The sequence below is a fragment of the Mustela lutreola genome, chromosome 15, assembly GCF_030435805.1.
Source record: "Mustela lutreola isolate mMusLut2 chromosome 15, mMusLut2.pri, whole genome shotgun sequence".
Lineage (NCBI taxonomy): Eukaryota > Metazoa > Chordata > Mammalia > Carnivora > Mustelidae > Mustela > Mustela lutreola.
Genome location: NC_081304.1, coordinates 44,580,119 through 44,596,471, shown reverse-complemented (window position 1 = coordinate 44,596,471; position 16,353 = coordinate 44,580,119). Strand labels below are relative to the sequence as shown.

The window sequence follows — 16,353 nt, the reverse complement described above, 5'->3', positions numbered from 1 at the left end:
CTACCTCCGACCTTCTGGTTATACCGAATACAAAGCCCACCTCATGTTTAAGTGAGTTTAAGTCACAGCTTCTCTTACTATCAGCTGAAAAAAACCCTAACAGATATGAGAGTGAGATAGTAGAGGATGTTAAATGCAAAGACAGAAAATAATTGCTAAGGGAGTAACTGTCAGAACAAGGGAAAAAATTCATGATCTCTGAAAAATTTACTGGGGACTGAAGGGCAAGCTGGGTTGGGGGAAGGGAGTAGGAATTTCAACAGGTCAGGAGGGCTTTTTAGAAAAAACTGCGGGCCTGCAGAGGGAAAGCTGTTGTACAGGTGCAGAATGGAAGGTGTAAGAACAAGAAATGCCTATCACCGAATAGCCAAAGGGATATTAAAAAAGAAAGCCAAAAGTTGGTGGCATCACAATTCCGGACTTCAAGCTCTATTACAAAGCTGTCATCATCAAGACAGCATGGTACTGGCACAAAAACAGACACATAAATCAATGGAACAGAATAGAGAGCCCAGAAATAGACCATCAACTCTATGGTCAACTAATCTTCGACAAAGCAGGAAAGAATGTCCAATGGAAAAAAGACAGCCTCTTCAATAAATGGTGTTGGGAAAATTGGACAGCCACATGCAGAAAAATTAAACTGGACCATTTCCTTACACCACACACAAAAATAGACTCAAAATGGATGAAGGACCTCAATGTGAGAAAGGAATCCATCAAAATCCTTGAGGAGAACACAGGCAGCAACCTCTTCGACCTCAGCCGCAGCAACATCTTCCTAGGAACATCGCCAAAGGCAAGGGAAGCAAGGGCAAAAATGAACTATTGGGATTTCATCAAGATCAAAAGCTTTTGCACAGCAAAGGAAACAGTTAACAAGATCAAAAGAAAACTGACAGAATGGGAGAAGATATTTGCAAACGACATATCAGATAAAGGACTAGTGTCCAAAATCTATAAAGAACTTAGCAAACTCAACACCCAAAGAACAAATAATCCAATCAAGAAATGGGCAGAGGACATGAACAGACATTTCTGCAAAGAAGACATCCAGATGGCCAACAGATACATGAAAAAGTGCTCCATATCACCCGGCATCAGGGAAATACAAATCAAAACCACAATGAGATACCACCTCACACCAGTCAGAATGGCTAAAATCAACAAGTCAGGAAATGACAGATGCTGGCGAGGATGTGGAGAAAGGGGAACCCTCCTACACTGTTGGTGGGAATGCAAGCTGGTGCAACCACTCTGGAAAACAGCATGGAGGTTCCTCAAAAATGTTGAAAATAGAACTGCTCTATGACCCAGCAATTGCACTACTGGGTATTTACCCTAAAGATACAAACGTAGTGATCTGAAGGGGCACGTGCACCCGAATGTTTATAGCAGCAATGTCCACAATAGCCAAACTATGGAAAGAACCTAGATGTCCATCAACAGATGAATGGATAAAGAAGATGTGGTATATATACACAATGGAATACTATGCAGCCATCAAAAGAAATGAAATCTTGCCATTTGTGACAACATGGATGGAACTAGAGGGTATCATGCTTAGCGAAATAAGTCAAGCGGAGAAAGACAACTATCATATGATCTCCCTGATATGAGGAAGTGGCGATGCAACATGGGGGCTTAAGTGGGTAGGAGAAGAATCAATGAAACAAGATGGGATTGGGAGGGAGACAAACCATAAGTGACTCTTAATCTCACAAAACAAACTAAGGGTTGCTGGGGGGAGGAGGGTTGGGAGAAGGGGGGTGGGGTTACGGACATTGGGGAGGGTATGTGCTTTGGTGAGTGCTGTGAAGTGTGTAAACCTGGCGATTCACAGACCTGTTCCCCTGGGGATAAAAATATATGTTTATAAAAAAGAAAAAAAAAAGAAAAAAAAAAAGAAATGCCTATCACTGAGGCCAGACCCAGGGTGGACTGACCAGGAGAACACAGGGCCCATGACCAAGGAAGGAGAGATAATAAAACAAGGACATGGAGGTCAAGAGAAAGTGCTGGCTAGCACTTTCCTCTCCCATTCTGCAAAAGCTGCTCTCGGGGCCATGACTCCTGCTCTCCCATCTCTCTACACATTTGTGCCTGCTCACAACCGATGATGTACTGGCCACCTCAGTGGAATGGCACTGGCCCCTCAATTCCAGCATATCCAGGACTCGGCCCCACCCTGGAACCCAGGCTCAGTGGACCAGAGCTCACTTACCCAGTCATCCAACCCAGAAACCAGGAGTTCCCCAAGGCTGTTCCCTCAGCCTTCCACCCCAGTATCAATCAGTTCCCAGCCCTTTCCTTGAACTTCCCCACCCTCCTGACCACGCCCACCACTGCAGCCCTTACTCTCCTCACTTGAGCTCTTTCAATTTTTTCCTAACTGGTCTTGCTGCCTTCAGCCTCATCTTTGCAACTATCAGCTGCCAAAGGGATTTGCTGCAGATGCAAACTTCTTAAAATGCCTGCAGACAAGGCCTTCCTTGATTGTTTTGATTCTCTGTCCCCAGCCATATCATGCTGAGCTGAGGCATCCTATGCTTGATTCTTCAGGCTACTTAATGCCTCTCTGTGCCTTTGCGTACCCTGCCCCCGTGCCCAGAATGCCTTTCCCTGTGACCTTGTGGGACACTACATACACATATCCTGCACCCTGCTCAAGGATTTCTCTCCTTATGAAGCCTTTCCTTGGTTACCTGCACCATACTCTACACAGAGCCCACAGACCTCTAGCCTAGCATATAACCTTCTTTACGACACTTATTTGCTTGCATGTTTTTTCCTCCCACCCGACCGTAAGGCAAATGAAAACAGGGACCACGTCTACTAAGCCAAAGCACTTAATTCTGTGTCTGGGACATAGTACGAGCTCAAATGGCGGCATGTTGAATAAAGAATAAATAAAAACAAATTAAAATGGTAGCAGCTACCATGTTTGAATGCAACCTTGCTACCAGCACTTTACCAGAAGTTTATGCATGACTTCTCATTTTACCCTCTAAACCACTATTAAGAGATTTGCCTTACTGTCCCCATTCTTTTTTTTTTTAAGATTTTATTTATTTATTTGACAGAGATCACAAGTAGGCAGAGAGGCAGGCAGAGAGAGAGAGAGAGAGAGAGAGAGAGAGAGAAGCAGGCTCCCTGCTGAGCAGGGAACCCAATGCGGGGATCAATCCCAGGACCCTGGGATCATGACTTAAGCTGAAGGCAGAGGCTTTAACCCACTGAGCCACCCAGGTGCCATTACTGTCCCCATTCTTGAATGGAAGATAATCAGTTTAGTGGTGAGGGAAGCTGCCTGTGGTTCAAACAGTAGTTTTTTATTTTTTAAGATTTACTTATTTATTTGGGGTGGGGAGGGGGCAGAGTAAGTGGCTGGATCACACAATCTTGAGATTGGGACCTGAGCAGAAGGCAGAGGCTTAACCCACTGAGCCACCCAGGCAGACCTCAAATAGTAGTTCTAATCTAGAGCTGATTTTGATGTCTAAACAGGAAAGACTGCTGTTGCTTCAGAGACCAAATGGAGGCAAAAGCAAACATCTACGGCCTCACACTGATGAGCTAAGACAGGAAGTTAAAAAGAAAGAAAGATTAACTCCAGAGATCAGGTCTAGGGGGAGGTCTACTGATCAGGCGGGAGAATGGGGACCATGTAGAAAGGATTCTTCAGGGCTCGAAACCAGAGGCAGGCCAAACAAGTAATGTGACACTGAATTCATGACTAATCGCAACGGTACATACAGTTTATAACCAAAGTTACTTCTCTCTAGACTGTACGTACCCTGGAATCGGTCGGCTTTGGGTGCGAGGCCACAAGAGTGGGGTGAGGAAAATACAGGGACCAGGAATGTGTCATGGGGAGGAGAGAAGTCCCAGCAGTGTGACTGGGGAATGGCCAGGGCTTCCCCAGTTGTGTGGGATGGTGGCGGCGGCCCTTGCTGGGGAGGAATCTTGCCACAGCACTACCGCTGAAGTTTCTCCTCGTGGTTGGGGTTTTACAAGTTTGAGAGGTACGGTACTGTGGATTAAATAAGAGCACCACTTTTTCTGTCAGGGGTTAAACTTTTCCAGGTGTGAGAGACGGGCATCCTATTCCTGGCTCACCCAAATATGAGCTTAGTAATAAAATTTAAGGGCTCCGAGAGAACGTGAGACTGAAGCTGGGACTAGCTAAGCAGATGGATCCTTTACTCACTTTGATGTTCGCTCAGTCAGACCCCTGTGCAATCACACTGGAGATTTTTTGCCACAGTAAAATTTTACAGAGACACTGTTTCAACCCAGGATATGGGAGTGTCACAACGTGATTTATCAGCAATGCCTTTAACACACACTGAAGAGCACTCAGGGAGCGAAGGGAATGTCAACTCCAGGGTCATCTGCCATATTGCAAACATTAATGCCTCCCTGGAGAGTCCACTCGATCCTTTCTTGACAAACTGGAAACTGAAGCTAATGCACAAGCCCCCCCATAATTGTTGTTCCTTAGGGATTTATTTGTGAGGGGGAGAGCGAGCCGTAATTGAATACAAACCAGCAGAGATGTGGGGAAGATAGAAACCTGGAGCCCTAAATCCCCACCTTGGGACTGGGATGAGGACAAGCTAAACACAGTAGCTCGGAATAGGCTGACCTTCCTGAAGCCCCTTCCTTGAGATGTGTGCCAAAATGCCTGTTTGCTCTTTGGTCAGAGGAGGCACTGACCCTCTACGCTGCCTGGCCTCCGGGGAAATGGTGCTATGGCCAGATGCTGCCTGGCAAGGGACCAAACCATTGATTTCCCTACTTCCAAATGTCAAGCCAGAAATGGCCACACACGAGAATGTAGCAGAAAGACATGTAGTGCAAGCATGCACTTCATCTCCTTTGGCACTGGAAACCCCTGCCTTGCTCTGCCCAGTTTCCAGTACCTTCCCTGGACTCAAGGATGTTTAGAAGCAAATAAATTCTGACAGTCCCAATAATATGTACTGAGGGGAAGGAGAAAGTGGAGGCTTAAAAGAAATAGAACAAGGGTTCCTACACTAAAAAAGCTTATAATCTAGTTGGAGAGACAAACAATATACATGAAATTACTGAAAAATAATTTTAATTATCCAAATCTATAGGGAAGCAGGGGTTCTGTTACGTCCACATCATTCAAAGTAACAGTTTCCCCAACTCATTTCTGAGTTTGTCTTCATTTGGTTGATGTTTTCATGCTGTTACTGCTGTCTGCAACTTTTTAAAGTAGTGGATTTCGTTTTATTATGCTTCTTTGGGGTACAAAAAATTAGCTCGCCTACAGGCACCAGAATAAGCCCCAGCTGGATGGTGGGACACCTAGATTATGAGCATACGGGTGGTAAGTATGGCATTCAAAATAACCCAGTGATGAGAATGTTCCAGGAGCACTGGTGTGGGGGGGAGGGTCTGTCAGTTAAGGATTCAAATTTTTTTTTTTTTAAAGATTTTATTTATTGATTTGACAGGCAGAGATGGTAAGCAGGCAGAGCAGTAGGCAGAGACAGAGAGAGGGGGAAGCAGGCTCCCCACTGAGCGGAGAGCCCCATGCGGTGCTCGATCCCAGGACCATGGAATCATGACCTGAGCCGAAGGCAGAGGCTTTAATCCACTGAGCCACCCAGGTACCCCTAAGGGTTCAACTCTTGATCTTGGCTCAGGTCTTGATCTCGGGGTCATGAGTTCAAGCCCAGAGTTGGGCTCTAGGCATGGAGCCTACTTAAAAAAAGAAGAAGAAGAAGAAGAAGGAGGAGGAGAAGAAATAAGAATATTCCAGGACTTACTTTGCAAATTTAATGCAGAACTGAGTAAAGTATTTCCGTGTGGAAGCCAGGTTGTCACGGATGATAGGGACATTCTGTTTAATGTGAAGAATAACAGAGGTGACATAAGGGCTCTGGTCACCAACGTGCTCCACATTCTGCCACTGCATCTGAAAATGGATATGGAGAAGAGAAACTTTTAGATCCCTCATAGGAGGACAGTCTGACCCGTTCTGGGAGAAGGGGCAGGCGGAATGGCAATGAGGCTAGAGCTTAGCCTCACAACCACCATTTTATCTTGGGCAGTGCTTCTTACCTCATCTGCCGTGGTTGACTGTGGATAAAAACATGTAAGCCCACCTTATCCTGGCCAGTGAGGTGTGACTTAGGTATCTTTTCCTAACCTGTCCCTCTGATGCTTGAAATAGCCGTCCCTTCCCATTCAAGTGGCCATCTTGTAAAGGAGCCCTCACCACGTAGGTGAACTGGATGGTCCTGTGGCAGTTCTGTCAGAAGAGGGGTGTGGGGGGACGGGGACAGGGCAGGGGCAGCCACTTGTGAGCATGTTGGTAGCTTGGGAGAATGGAGCTGTTTGGGGCCAAGTGAAATGAAATCCGGATGAGGGCTACTTAGGTCTTTCAAGTATATTGTGAAGAGGGGAGGATTTTTGAAAAAAGGGAGCTGGACCTGATGTGACATGTGTGACTTAACTTCAAAATAACCTGGAGTTAGGAGTAGATAAAATAAGATTAGTGAAGCTGGGTATGGGTCCATGAGGTCTATTATACTGTTTTCTCTACTTTTGCACACAATTGAAATTTTTTTGTAATAAAACATTCAGGGGCGCCTAGGTGGCTCAGTGGGTTAAGCCTCTGCCCTCAGCTCGGGTCATGATCCCAGGGTCCCAGGTTTCCCCCCCTCTCTCTGTCTGTTGCTCTGCCTACTTGTGGTCTCTCTCTGTCAAATGAATAAATAAAATATTTAAAAAAAAAAACATTCAAACCTTACTCCTAAAACCTTTGAGATTCTGTTGGGGTTTCCATTAAGGGAAAGAAAAGAAGATCCCTGGCCATTACGAAGGAGTGGGTCAGAGGATAAGACAGTGACATGAGGAAGAGGGCGGGAAAGTGGGGCAGGGACTGTGTGGGTGGCAGGTGCTGGGCAGACCAGCACCACTGAGAGGACCCAAGTGATCCCTGAGCAAGCTGTGAACACAAAAGAGAGAACTGCTTGGCTCAAGCTCTAACCATATGAGAGTTGGGAGAAATGCTCTGGAAAATGTCTATAGTAAAACAGGGAAGGACGCAATGCTACAGTGCATCTCCCACCTTGGACACAGAAGGAGGAGAGAGCCTGCGGAACAGGCAGCAAATGGGCACTTTAATCCTGAAAAGAGCAGGAATGTCCAGGAGGAGTTCTGCTGAGTCAGCCTCTCCAAGTGGAGCTGGGCTGTCTGTTGAAAAGATCCGAAGCCAAACACACACCATATAATATGTTCATAGAAGGAGGGCAGTAGTTCTGAGGCCCTGATGTCTCTGGCAAGAAAACACCATTTTTTTTTTTTTTATAGAGCTCTTGGGGAAAGGAAAAATTCAATACTGAAGGAACTTGTTTAAAAGTATCATATTGTGCATGAACAACTCCCCAGTGCCTGGGAAGCTTGAGTGACTCTACGTTTTGTCCTAATATTTCGTCAAATCAGCAGATATTTATATTTTAAAAGCTTTAGGTATGTGTAAGGATATAAAAGAGCAGGAAGGACTTCCATCTTCATTTTAGAGATAAGAAAATCAAGCCCTAGAGACGTTCAGTCTTATGCAAGGTTCCACAACAAAGTGCCAGAGAGGAAAAGGTCCCCAAATGTTTTATGGGGGAGAATCAGAAACAAACAATGGAGTAACAGTGGAAAGTTCTGTATTAACTGACTTTATAGTCTAATGCTTTGGTTATGTGTAATATTTTCCTCATTATCTTTTTATCTTATTCAAAAGGTTTCTTTTCCCATCTGATTTCAGAGAGTTGACCCATCCAAACAGTGAGCATCCTAGGTGAGGAGCTTAAATGAGCTCACAGGGTGAGGCCAAAACTGACAGATGCTGTTAATGTCTCTACTTCATCTTCTCCCCACGTCCGTAGCAACACCTGGAGCAGAGCATTCTGGGTAAACACGGAATCTGGGAAGGGAGTTTGATGCCCCTCTCCTCCAATGGCCATGAATGACTATTCATGAATGACTACTGTTTTCCAAGTTGGCAGCATTTTGTATTTCAACATCTCAAAAAGTTAATAGATAATTACCTGACAGAAGACAACTGTAAAAGGAGGTGGGGATGTGGCCTGTCATTGGCTACAAAGCAACTCTGAAGCCAGACTGCGTGGGATGATGGACTCTGAGTTCCTGCTGGTGAGCTAACCCCTCTTGATCACCACTGGCCATGCCAGTACACATCCACATTTGCAATATATGTGAAAAGATTTGATTTGCTTTAATACCTTAGCCAGTTATAACTCTACTGGTCAAATTAAAAGAAGTATTAGCAAAAACAAAGTAGATTTGTGATTTTAAATTTAAGTCAGCTTAATGACATAGGAAACCCATTTAAGCTGCTGGAGAACAATGAAAGTTGATGTTGATTTTACTATTTAAAAAAGAAAAATCTGCAAAATGTAATTAGCAATGACTCCATCCAGTCACTACCTCAGATGGGTTGATGCTGGCTGTCACCCATCCCAGATGACTTAAGGTTTGAGCTGTAACCTGAATGGCCCAAGATACACACATGAGGACCCACCATAGGCAGGTCCCTTCGCCTGGCACTCTGCATACATCACCTCATTTACTACTCACACATGAGCTCATTGGGTTCTCACACCAATCTTGTACATGACGAAAGTAAAAAAGCTTAACGAGGTTAGGTAACTTGCCCCAAGTTACGCAGCTGGTAAATGACAGGACAGAGACAACAAGTCTGTCTAAAGCCCAAGCATTAGAGTACCAGGCTGTTTCCTAGATGCTTGTTTTTTTTTTAAAAAAGAAACAAAAACACTTAATGTGCCTTAATGCAAGGTAAGCCTTATTTTTCAGGGAGATGCTAATGAAATATACAATGACCAAGCAAAGTTCTCTTCCAAAAAAGGCAACAAAAAGTAGCTTGTACTAGAGGAACAAACATCATGAAAAGCCATCAGTAGGAATAAAAGTCCAACTTTTCCAAGGAAACTTTGCATTTGACAGTTAAAATTTACACTGCCCTACTTAAAAGGTTTTCCTTTTGTGCTTTTTGTTTGGGTGGGGCTACACAGGATTGTTCCTGTATAAACAAGAAAAACAGTTTGCCAGAGAAGCTGTGATTAAGATATAGGACTCACAGAAACAGCACGAGAGGAAATGATCGCACTAAGGTACAGAGAGAGACTGTGGGGCCAGGGCCACAACCCTGGTTTCTGCTACCTGAGGAGCAAGCGTGTGATGGATGTTAGTTACCACTTTCCAGGGAAGGCCCAGGAGATAATCACTTCCCAGCGAGAGCCCACTACAGCAAATTCTGACCAGTCCACCAATCAGAGAACAGAGCTCTGCAATCAGTTTACTTCGGACCTTGTTCTTCTCTGTTGCTGTATGAAGCTTGGAGAGAGGCCTCTCCTGAGAAGCTACTTTTCCTCAAATTCAAATTCCTACCTATTCATTTTGAGCATGGAACTAGAGATAGAGAACACACTGACACACGTGGATTCTGGAGCTGTTTCAGACAATCGGAGTCTACTGGTGTGGTTTAGGCTGCCAGGCCACTGGGCCCCAATGACAGTCCTTGCCCAGGCAACTCACAGGCACTCGAACGCCTGTCTGGGCTACTTTTACTCCTGCAATACGCATCTGATGTATTTATAGGTACCTCGTGCGTGCACAGCAGTGGATCGAGCACTGCGTGGGAATTAAAAAGGGAGAAGGAACATTTTTTGAGCACCTGTGTGATCATGCATCACGTGGTTGACATTTTCACATTAACTTATTGCCTATAACAATACAGTAAAGGACGTAATATTACTCCTGCTTTACAGATAAGACAGACTTGAGGATAAGACGTGCTTTGGCTAATGAAGCATAACTGGCAAGTTAGCAGGGCTGAGGTCTAGAATTTGGTACATCTAACTCGAGAGTCCATGCTCCTTCCACTTTACCATGCTGCTTTCCAAAAGTGTTACCACCCTAAATGAACTTGACATTAGCTGAAGGCATCGGAGCAAGCAAAATCTAGGTATGAGGCTGTAGATATGCAGCTGACTTGGTGGTGGTGATGGCAGTGACAGGAGGAAGACACACGTTCCTTAACTTTAAGGGGAAAATCAAGAAGATCCAGAATAGAAAGCGGAGTAATAAAGGCTTTAAGATAAATATATGTATTTTTTACTCACTACTAGGCCAATAGAAAGGTAAATTTGTACAATATTTCTCTTTTTAAGATTTATTATTTTAGAGAGAGAGAGAGAGAGAGAGCACAAGTGCATGCATGGAGGGGGGTGCAGAGAGGAAGCAGACTCTCCGCTGAGCTCCCCACAGGGCTCCAACTCCCAAGAGGGAGATCATGGCCTGAGCTAAAACCAAGAGTTGGATGTTTAACTGGCTGAGCCACACAGGTACCCCTGTACAACCTTTTGGAAATCTCTACCCAAAATTTTAGCATTTTACATAGCTTTTGATCTCTGCAATTCCCTTTAGGACAATCTGATGTTAATAATTATGAATGTTTAGAAAATACTCACATAGTCACCCACATACGTGAGGCTGTCTATTGCCAGACTGTTTTTTTTTTTTTAAGATTTTACTTAATTTTTTTGATGTTCTTACCATATAGCTTATTTTTTTATTATGTTCTCTAGCTACTATATAGTACATAATCAGTTTCTGATGTAGTGTTCAGTGATTCATTAGTTATGTGTAACACCCAGTACCCTCCTCAATACTCATCACTCTGTTATCAATCCCAAGATTTTACTTATTTGAAAGACAGAGAGCAAGACAGCGTAAGCAGGAGGGGGGAGAGGGTAAGGGAGAAGCATGCTCCCAGCTGAGCAGGGAACCCGATGCGGGACTCTGTCCCATAGGACCTTGGGGTCATGACCTGGGCTGAAGGCAGGCGCTTACCTGACTAAGCCACCCAGGCACTCTGCCAGACTGTTTTTAATGTAAATAATTGGAAATAATTACCAAAAGTGAGTTCATCACATACATTTTAAGGGAAAGAGTACATTAGAATACTTAAAATGAGGAAATCTGGAGTCTCTGCCAGTCCAGAGTTCTAATACTGTCTGTCCAACCAGGTAAGTTACCCAACCCCTCTGAACCTCGTTTTTCTTGGCTGTAAAACTGTGATGATAATATCTATAATCCATACAGTTACTAAAAGATGACACATGGAGTGCTCTTAACATAGTGCCTGACAGGTATTAATTCCATGGTAAATGTTAACCTACTGTTACTACTTAAACAACAAATACTCTGTACTATGGAAAACTATGCAATCACTATAAATTACTGTAGCTCTGAATTGAATGACACAGAAAACTCTTAAAACCTGCTAAATGGGAAAAAAGTTATGAAAGAGCACATACCGTATGAACTTATATTTTTAAAATACATGCATAAAAGACTAAAATCTATTAATTATGAGTGATTTAAATTTTCTTCTTTTAAAAAAAATGTATTTTTTACAATGAAGGGGATATGTTTTGGTCATAATGAAAAAGGAATCCCTTGGGGAGCCTGGGTGGGGTGGCTCAGTGGGTTAAGCCTCTGCCTTCGGCTCAGGTCATGATCTCAGGGTCCTGGGATAGAGCCCCACACTGGGCTCTCTGCTCAGGAGGGAGCCTGCTTCCCTCTCTCTCTGCCTGCCTCTCTACCCACTTGTGATCTCTCTCTCTGTCAAATAAATAAATAAAATTTTAAAAGAAAAAAAAAAGAATGTAAAAGACGTAAAAAAAAAAAAAAGGAATCTTCTATAAAAAAAGAAAGATTTTTTTTTTTAAAGATTTTATTTATTTATTTGTCAGAGAGAGTGAGCACAGGCAGAGGCAGAGGGAGAAGCAGGCTCCCCGCTGAGCAAGGAGCCCCATGCGGGACTCGATCCCAGAACGCTGGGATCATGACCTGAGCTGAAGGCAGCTGCTCAACCAACTGAGCCACCCAGGCGTCCCAAGAAAGATATGTTTTGATTGTAAGTGGAAAAGTGAACTTGAGGGAGCCCGATGTGGGGCTTGATCCCAGGACCCTGAGATCATTGTCTGAACCCAAGGGAGATGCTTAATGGACTGAGCCACCCTGGAGCCCCTTGAGGATTAACCATAGAGTTCTGTTGGCCTCCTGAAATAGATCTACATTTTAATGACTGAGGAAAATGAGAACAGATTTGAGCACTGTTCTAGCTATTTCAAAATGTCTTTGGGGGACAGAAACGCAACCTCCTAAATTAGTACATGTTCACAATCTTAAAACCTAATAGAATAGAAATTACATGCCAAACTGTAAGGAAATTTAATTTGTTCAGTTTCTTTTTTTCTTTTTTTATCCCCCCCTAAGACTACCATTAATGGACAAAAGGCAAAGTGTGTTTGATGTTGGACAGAGAGATTCTTTTAACCTAGTGATGTGAGAAGCCCTAGGAAAAAGGACATAGTGAGGAAGGTACCATGTGACCTTCCTTTCTTTTTAAGGAAGCCACAGAATTTTTTTAAAAAATCCTACTTAAAAAGCCCAATTACAGTAGCTAATTGCTAAGGATTTATAGAATTTACATTTAAAAGAATTTTATATTTCCACTAAGCAATTGCCCAAGCAATTGCCTTTTCAAGAATCAGGACACTTGGTTTTATTTCTGGCTTCACTGTTATACGGTTACATGGCTTTGGGCATATTATGAAAAAGAAAATAAATGCACTAGAATGACAGTTCGTTGCTTTTCAGAGAGAAATATCCATACTAGAATACTTGGGTTGGCCACTCAGTCCCTTTTCTCCCCTGTAGGAAAGTCATGGTGTCAGATCGAGAAGGGCTGAAGACAAATTTCATACAGGATGCTTGTGGATACTTGAAGAGCTCGTGATCAGGGAAGCATGACTATTTACATAAATCCAGCAATACCAGGCATACACCAACTTAGGGCCCTTCCACTTTAAGGCAAATTACTTAAGCTACTTTTGCCTCAGTTTCCATGTTTGCCAAAAGGACTTACTCTGTATGTATGGCATCGTACAATCCTCCATAGAGAGTAAGCAACCTTATCTGAGAAAGGAAGAAGGAAATAATAATACAGGTACCTTGTAAATTTATTGTCAGAATTGAATGAGATACTCCATTTGGGTGCTGATTCCTGGTAAAGTGCTCCATAATAATAACTTATTACCATCTCATGGAACTCATCTAAGAAAATAAAGCAATATGGGAGGGAAAGCAGCCTGAAAGGTCATTTTGACAGAAGTTACCCACAATATTACTGTAATCTCAAAGTCAGAACTTCAGAGAGACCATTAAATTCTTTTTCTTATTTCACATCTGCCATAGGGGCCTGGCCTGTTTAAGGCTATTCCTGTGTATTTCTACCAAGTTGTGCCACTCTGTTTTCCTCTCCTTTTCCAGCAGCAGGGTTCTTGTCTATAGTTGGGGAGCTAATAGCTAGATGTGGGCATTTCCTATTTCTGACCTGCCTTCGATCAGCTACAGGATGCTACTTGTTAAAGTAAAAAGCCCTGGGGCACCTGGGTGGCTCAGTCCTTAAGCGGCTGTCTTCACCCGGGTCATGAACCAGGGTCCTGGGATTGAGCACCACATCGGGCTTCCTGCTTAGTGGGAAGCCTGCTTCTCCCTCTCCCCCTGCTTGTGTTCCCTCTCTTGCTATGTGTCTGTCAAATAAATAAATAAAATCTTCAAAAAAATAAAAATAAATAAAATAAGAATCTCTTTATTGGGACACCAAGGTGGCTCAGTGGGTTAGTGTCTGTGTTTAGCTCGGGTCATGATCTCAGGGTCCTGGGATCAAGCCCCGCATCAGGCTCCCTGATCAGTGGGGAGACTGCTTCTCCATCTGCCTGCTGCTCCCCCTACTTGTGCTCTCTGACAAATATAAAAAACTTCAAAAAAATAAAAAAAATAAAAGGACCCCTATTACTGAGTACTATCAAGGAGCACCATATCTTCAACAGCCCTTGTATGCACCTAAGCATTTCAATCTATGATCCTGCCATTTCCTATAACAATACTCTATGTCTACCAGCTCCATCCTAGAGTCATCTATATCTCACTTTGTCACCATTCTTTGGTCAAATGGGTGTCTCCAAAGTTTAGTTCTTTCTTCTTCTTGTCCTCTTTACCTTCAAAGTCATTCAGGGAATACTACGTATGTTAAGCTATGCCTTGGAGATCCAAAAATGAACAGACACAGCCCTCAAGCTGTTTAAAGCTTAAGAAGGGAGACAGCTATAATAAAATAGAAAGGCAGTCTAGGTATGTGGTGTTTTTAGGGAGAAGAACACTGTGGGTGAGACAAAAAAAAGTGGTGACACTGTAAGAGATCAACTGTTTATTATTATTATTATTATTATTATTATTTGAGAGGGAGTGGGAGGGACAAAGGGAGAGGGAGAGAGAGAATTTTAAGCAGGCTCCACATCCAGTGTGGAGCCCAACACGGGGCTCGCTCTCATAACCCTGAGATCAAGAGTTGGATGCTTAACTGACTGAGCCACACAGGCACCCCTGCCAGAGATCAAAATAGCCAAAACAATCTTGAAAAGAACAAGGAGGATTCATATTTCCTGATTTTAAAGCTTGCCACAAAGCTACAATAATCAAAACAGTGTGGTACTGGCATAAGGACAGACACAGAGATCAATGGAATAAACGGAAAGTCCAGAACTAAACCTGTGTATCTATGATCAACTGATTTTTTACAACAAGAGTATTAAGACCATCTAATGGGTAAAGAATAGTCTTTTCAACAAACGGTACTGGATGGCTGTAAATCTACATGCGATGGAATGAAGTTGAATCCTTACTTCACACCATATACAAAAATTAATTCAAAATGGACTGAAGGCCCAAATGTAAGAGCTAAAACTATAAACAGTCTACAAGAAAATACAGGTATAAGTCTTTGTAATTCTGGATTAGGCAATGGTATTGTATATAGGACACCAAAAGTATAGCACCAAAAGATAAAATACAAAGATTGGACTTCAACAAAACTAAAAACTTCAGTGTTTCAAAGGACATAATCAAGAAAGTGAAAAGACAACCCACAGAAACGGAGAACATATTTGCAAATCATGTATCTGGTAAGGGGTCTAGTATTTAGACTATAAAGGAACTTTTACAACTCAACAAAGAGACAACCCAATTTAAAAATGGGTAAAGTGGGGACGTCTGGGTGGCTCAGTTGGTTAAGCAGCTGCCTTCGGCTCAGGTCATGATCCCAGCGTCCAGGGATGGAGTCCCACATCGGGCTCCTTGCTCAGCAGGGAGCTTGCTTCTCCCTCTGGTCTCTGCCTGCCATTCTGTCTGCCTGTGCTCGCTCGCTCTCCCTCTCTCTCTCTGACGAATAAATAAAATCTTAAAAAAAAAAAAATGGGCAAAGTGGATGCCTGGGTGGCTCAGTCGGTTAAGCCTCTGCCTTCACCTCAGGTCATGTTCCCAGGGTTCTGGGATCAAGTCCCGCATTGGGCTCCTTGCTCTATGGGGCGTCTGCTTCCCCCTCTCCCTCTGTTGCTTGTGCCCTCCCTGTCAAATAAATAAATAAAAATTTTTAAAATGCCACTTCCTCAAGAAGACTTTCTTCGCTTCCCTCCTTGATACGAACAGAGAGATGAACTCTCTCCTCTTTTAAAAGAGAGCGTATTTTGTACTTTTCTTACAGTAGTGATTTTCCCATACCTAATACTGCTGTTATTTGAGCAGTCCTCTCGTCTCACACATCTCTTACCCCACACTTTCCGAAATCTAAGCACCTTGGGGTAAGGTCCATGTCTTTCCCAGCTTTGCAGCTCTCAGCACTGTGCTGGGTAGAGTCCGAACTGAACTGCCCAACTAACGGTAAAAATGATGGAATTGGGAGACAAAAATAAGCATTATTGCAACACAAGTTTTAAGAAGTCCTAAAGAAACCACACAAAAGGGCGCCTGGGTGGCTCAGTGGGTTGAGTCGCTGCCTTTGGCTCGGGTCATGATCTCAGGGTCCTGGGATCCAGTCCCGCATCGGGCTCTCTGCTCAGCAGGGAGCCTGCTTCCTCCTCTCTCTCTCTGCCTGCCTCTCCATCTACTTGTGATCTCTCTCTGTCAAATGAATAAATAAAATCTTTAAAAAAAAAAAAAAAAAGAAACCACACAAAACAGGACACAGGAACAAATAACTGAGTGTGTGTTGAATCAATCTGTGACCACTTGGCTTGTTTATATCTGGTCATTTTCATCACATGGATCTCATTTCACTAGAACTCCAGAAGACTCAGACAAAGAGTAATGGTCTCCCAGCTGCTGCGTTCCCTAGTCTGTGGTTTTCCTATGATATAAACAAAAGATTCTGGAAGT

The 16,353-nt window shown here is 43.3% G+C and overlaps 1 protein-coding gene across 1 annotated transcript in view; it reads right to left on the bottom strand.

Moving 5' to 3' along the window:
- The window catches only part of VPS53 (VPS53 subunit of GARP complex), a 139,888-nt gene that overhangs the window by 21,320 nt on the left and 102,215 nt on the right, over positions 1 to 16,353 (bottom strand). The window contains exon 18 of the mRNA XM_059148582.1: positions 5,802 to 5,950. Coding sequence (XP_059004565.1) covers positions 5,802 to 5,950 — 149 coding nt within the window. The remainder of the gene's footprint in view (positions 1 to 5,801; positions 5,951 to 16,353) is intronic.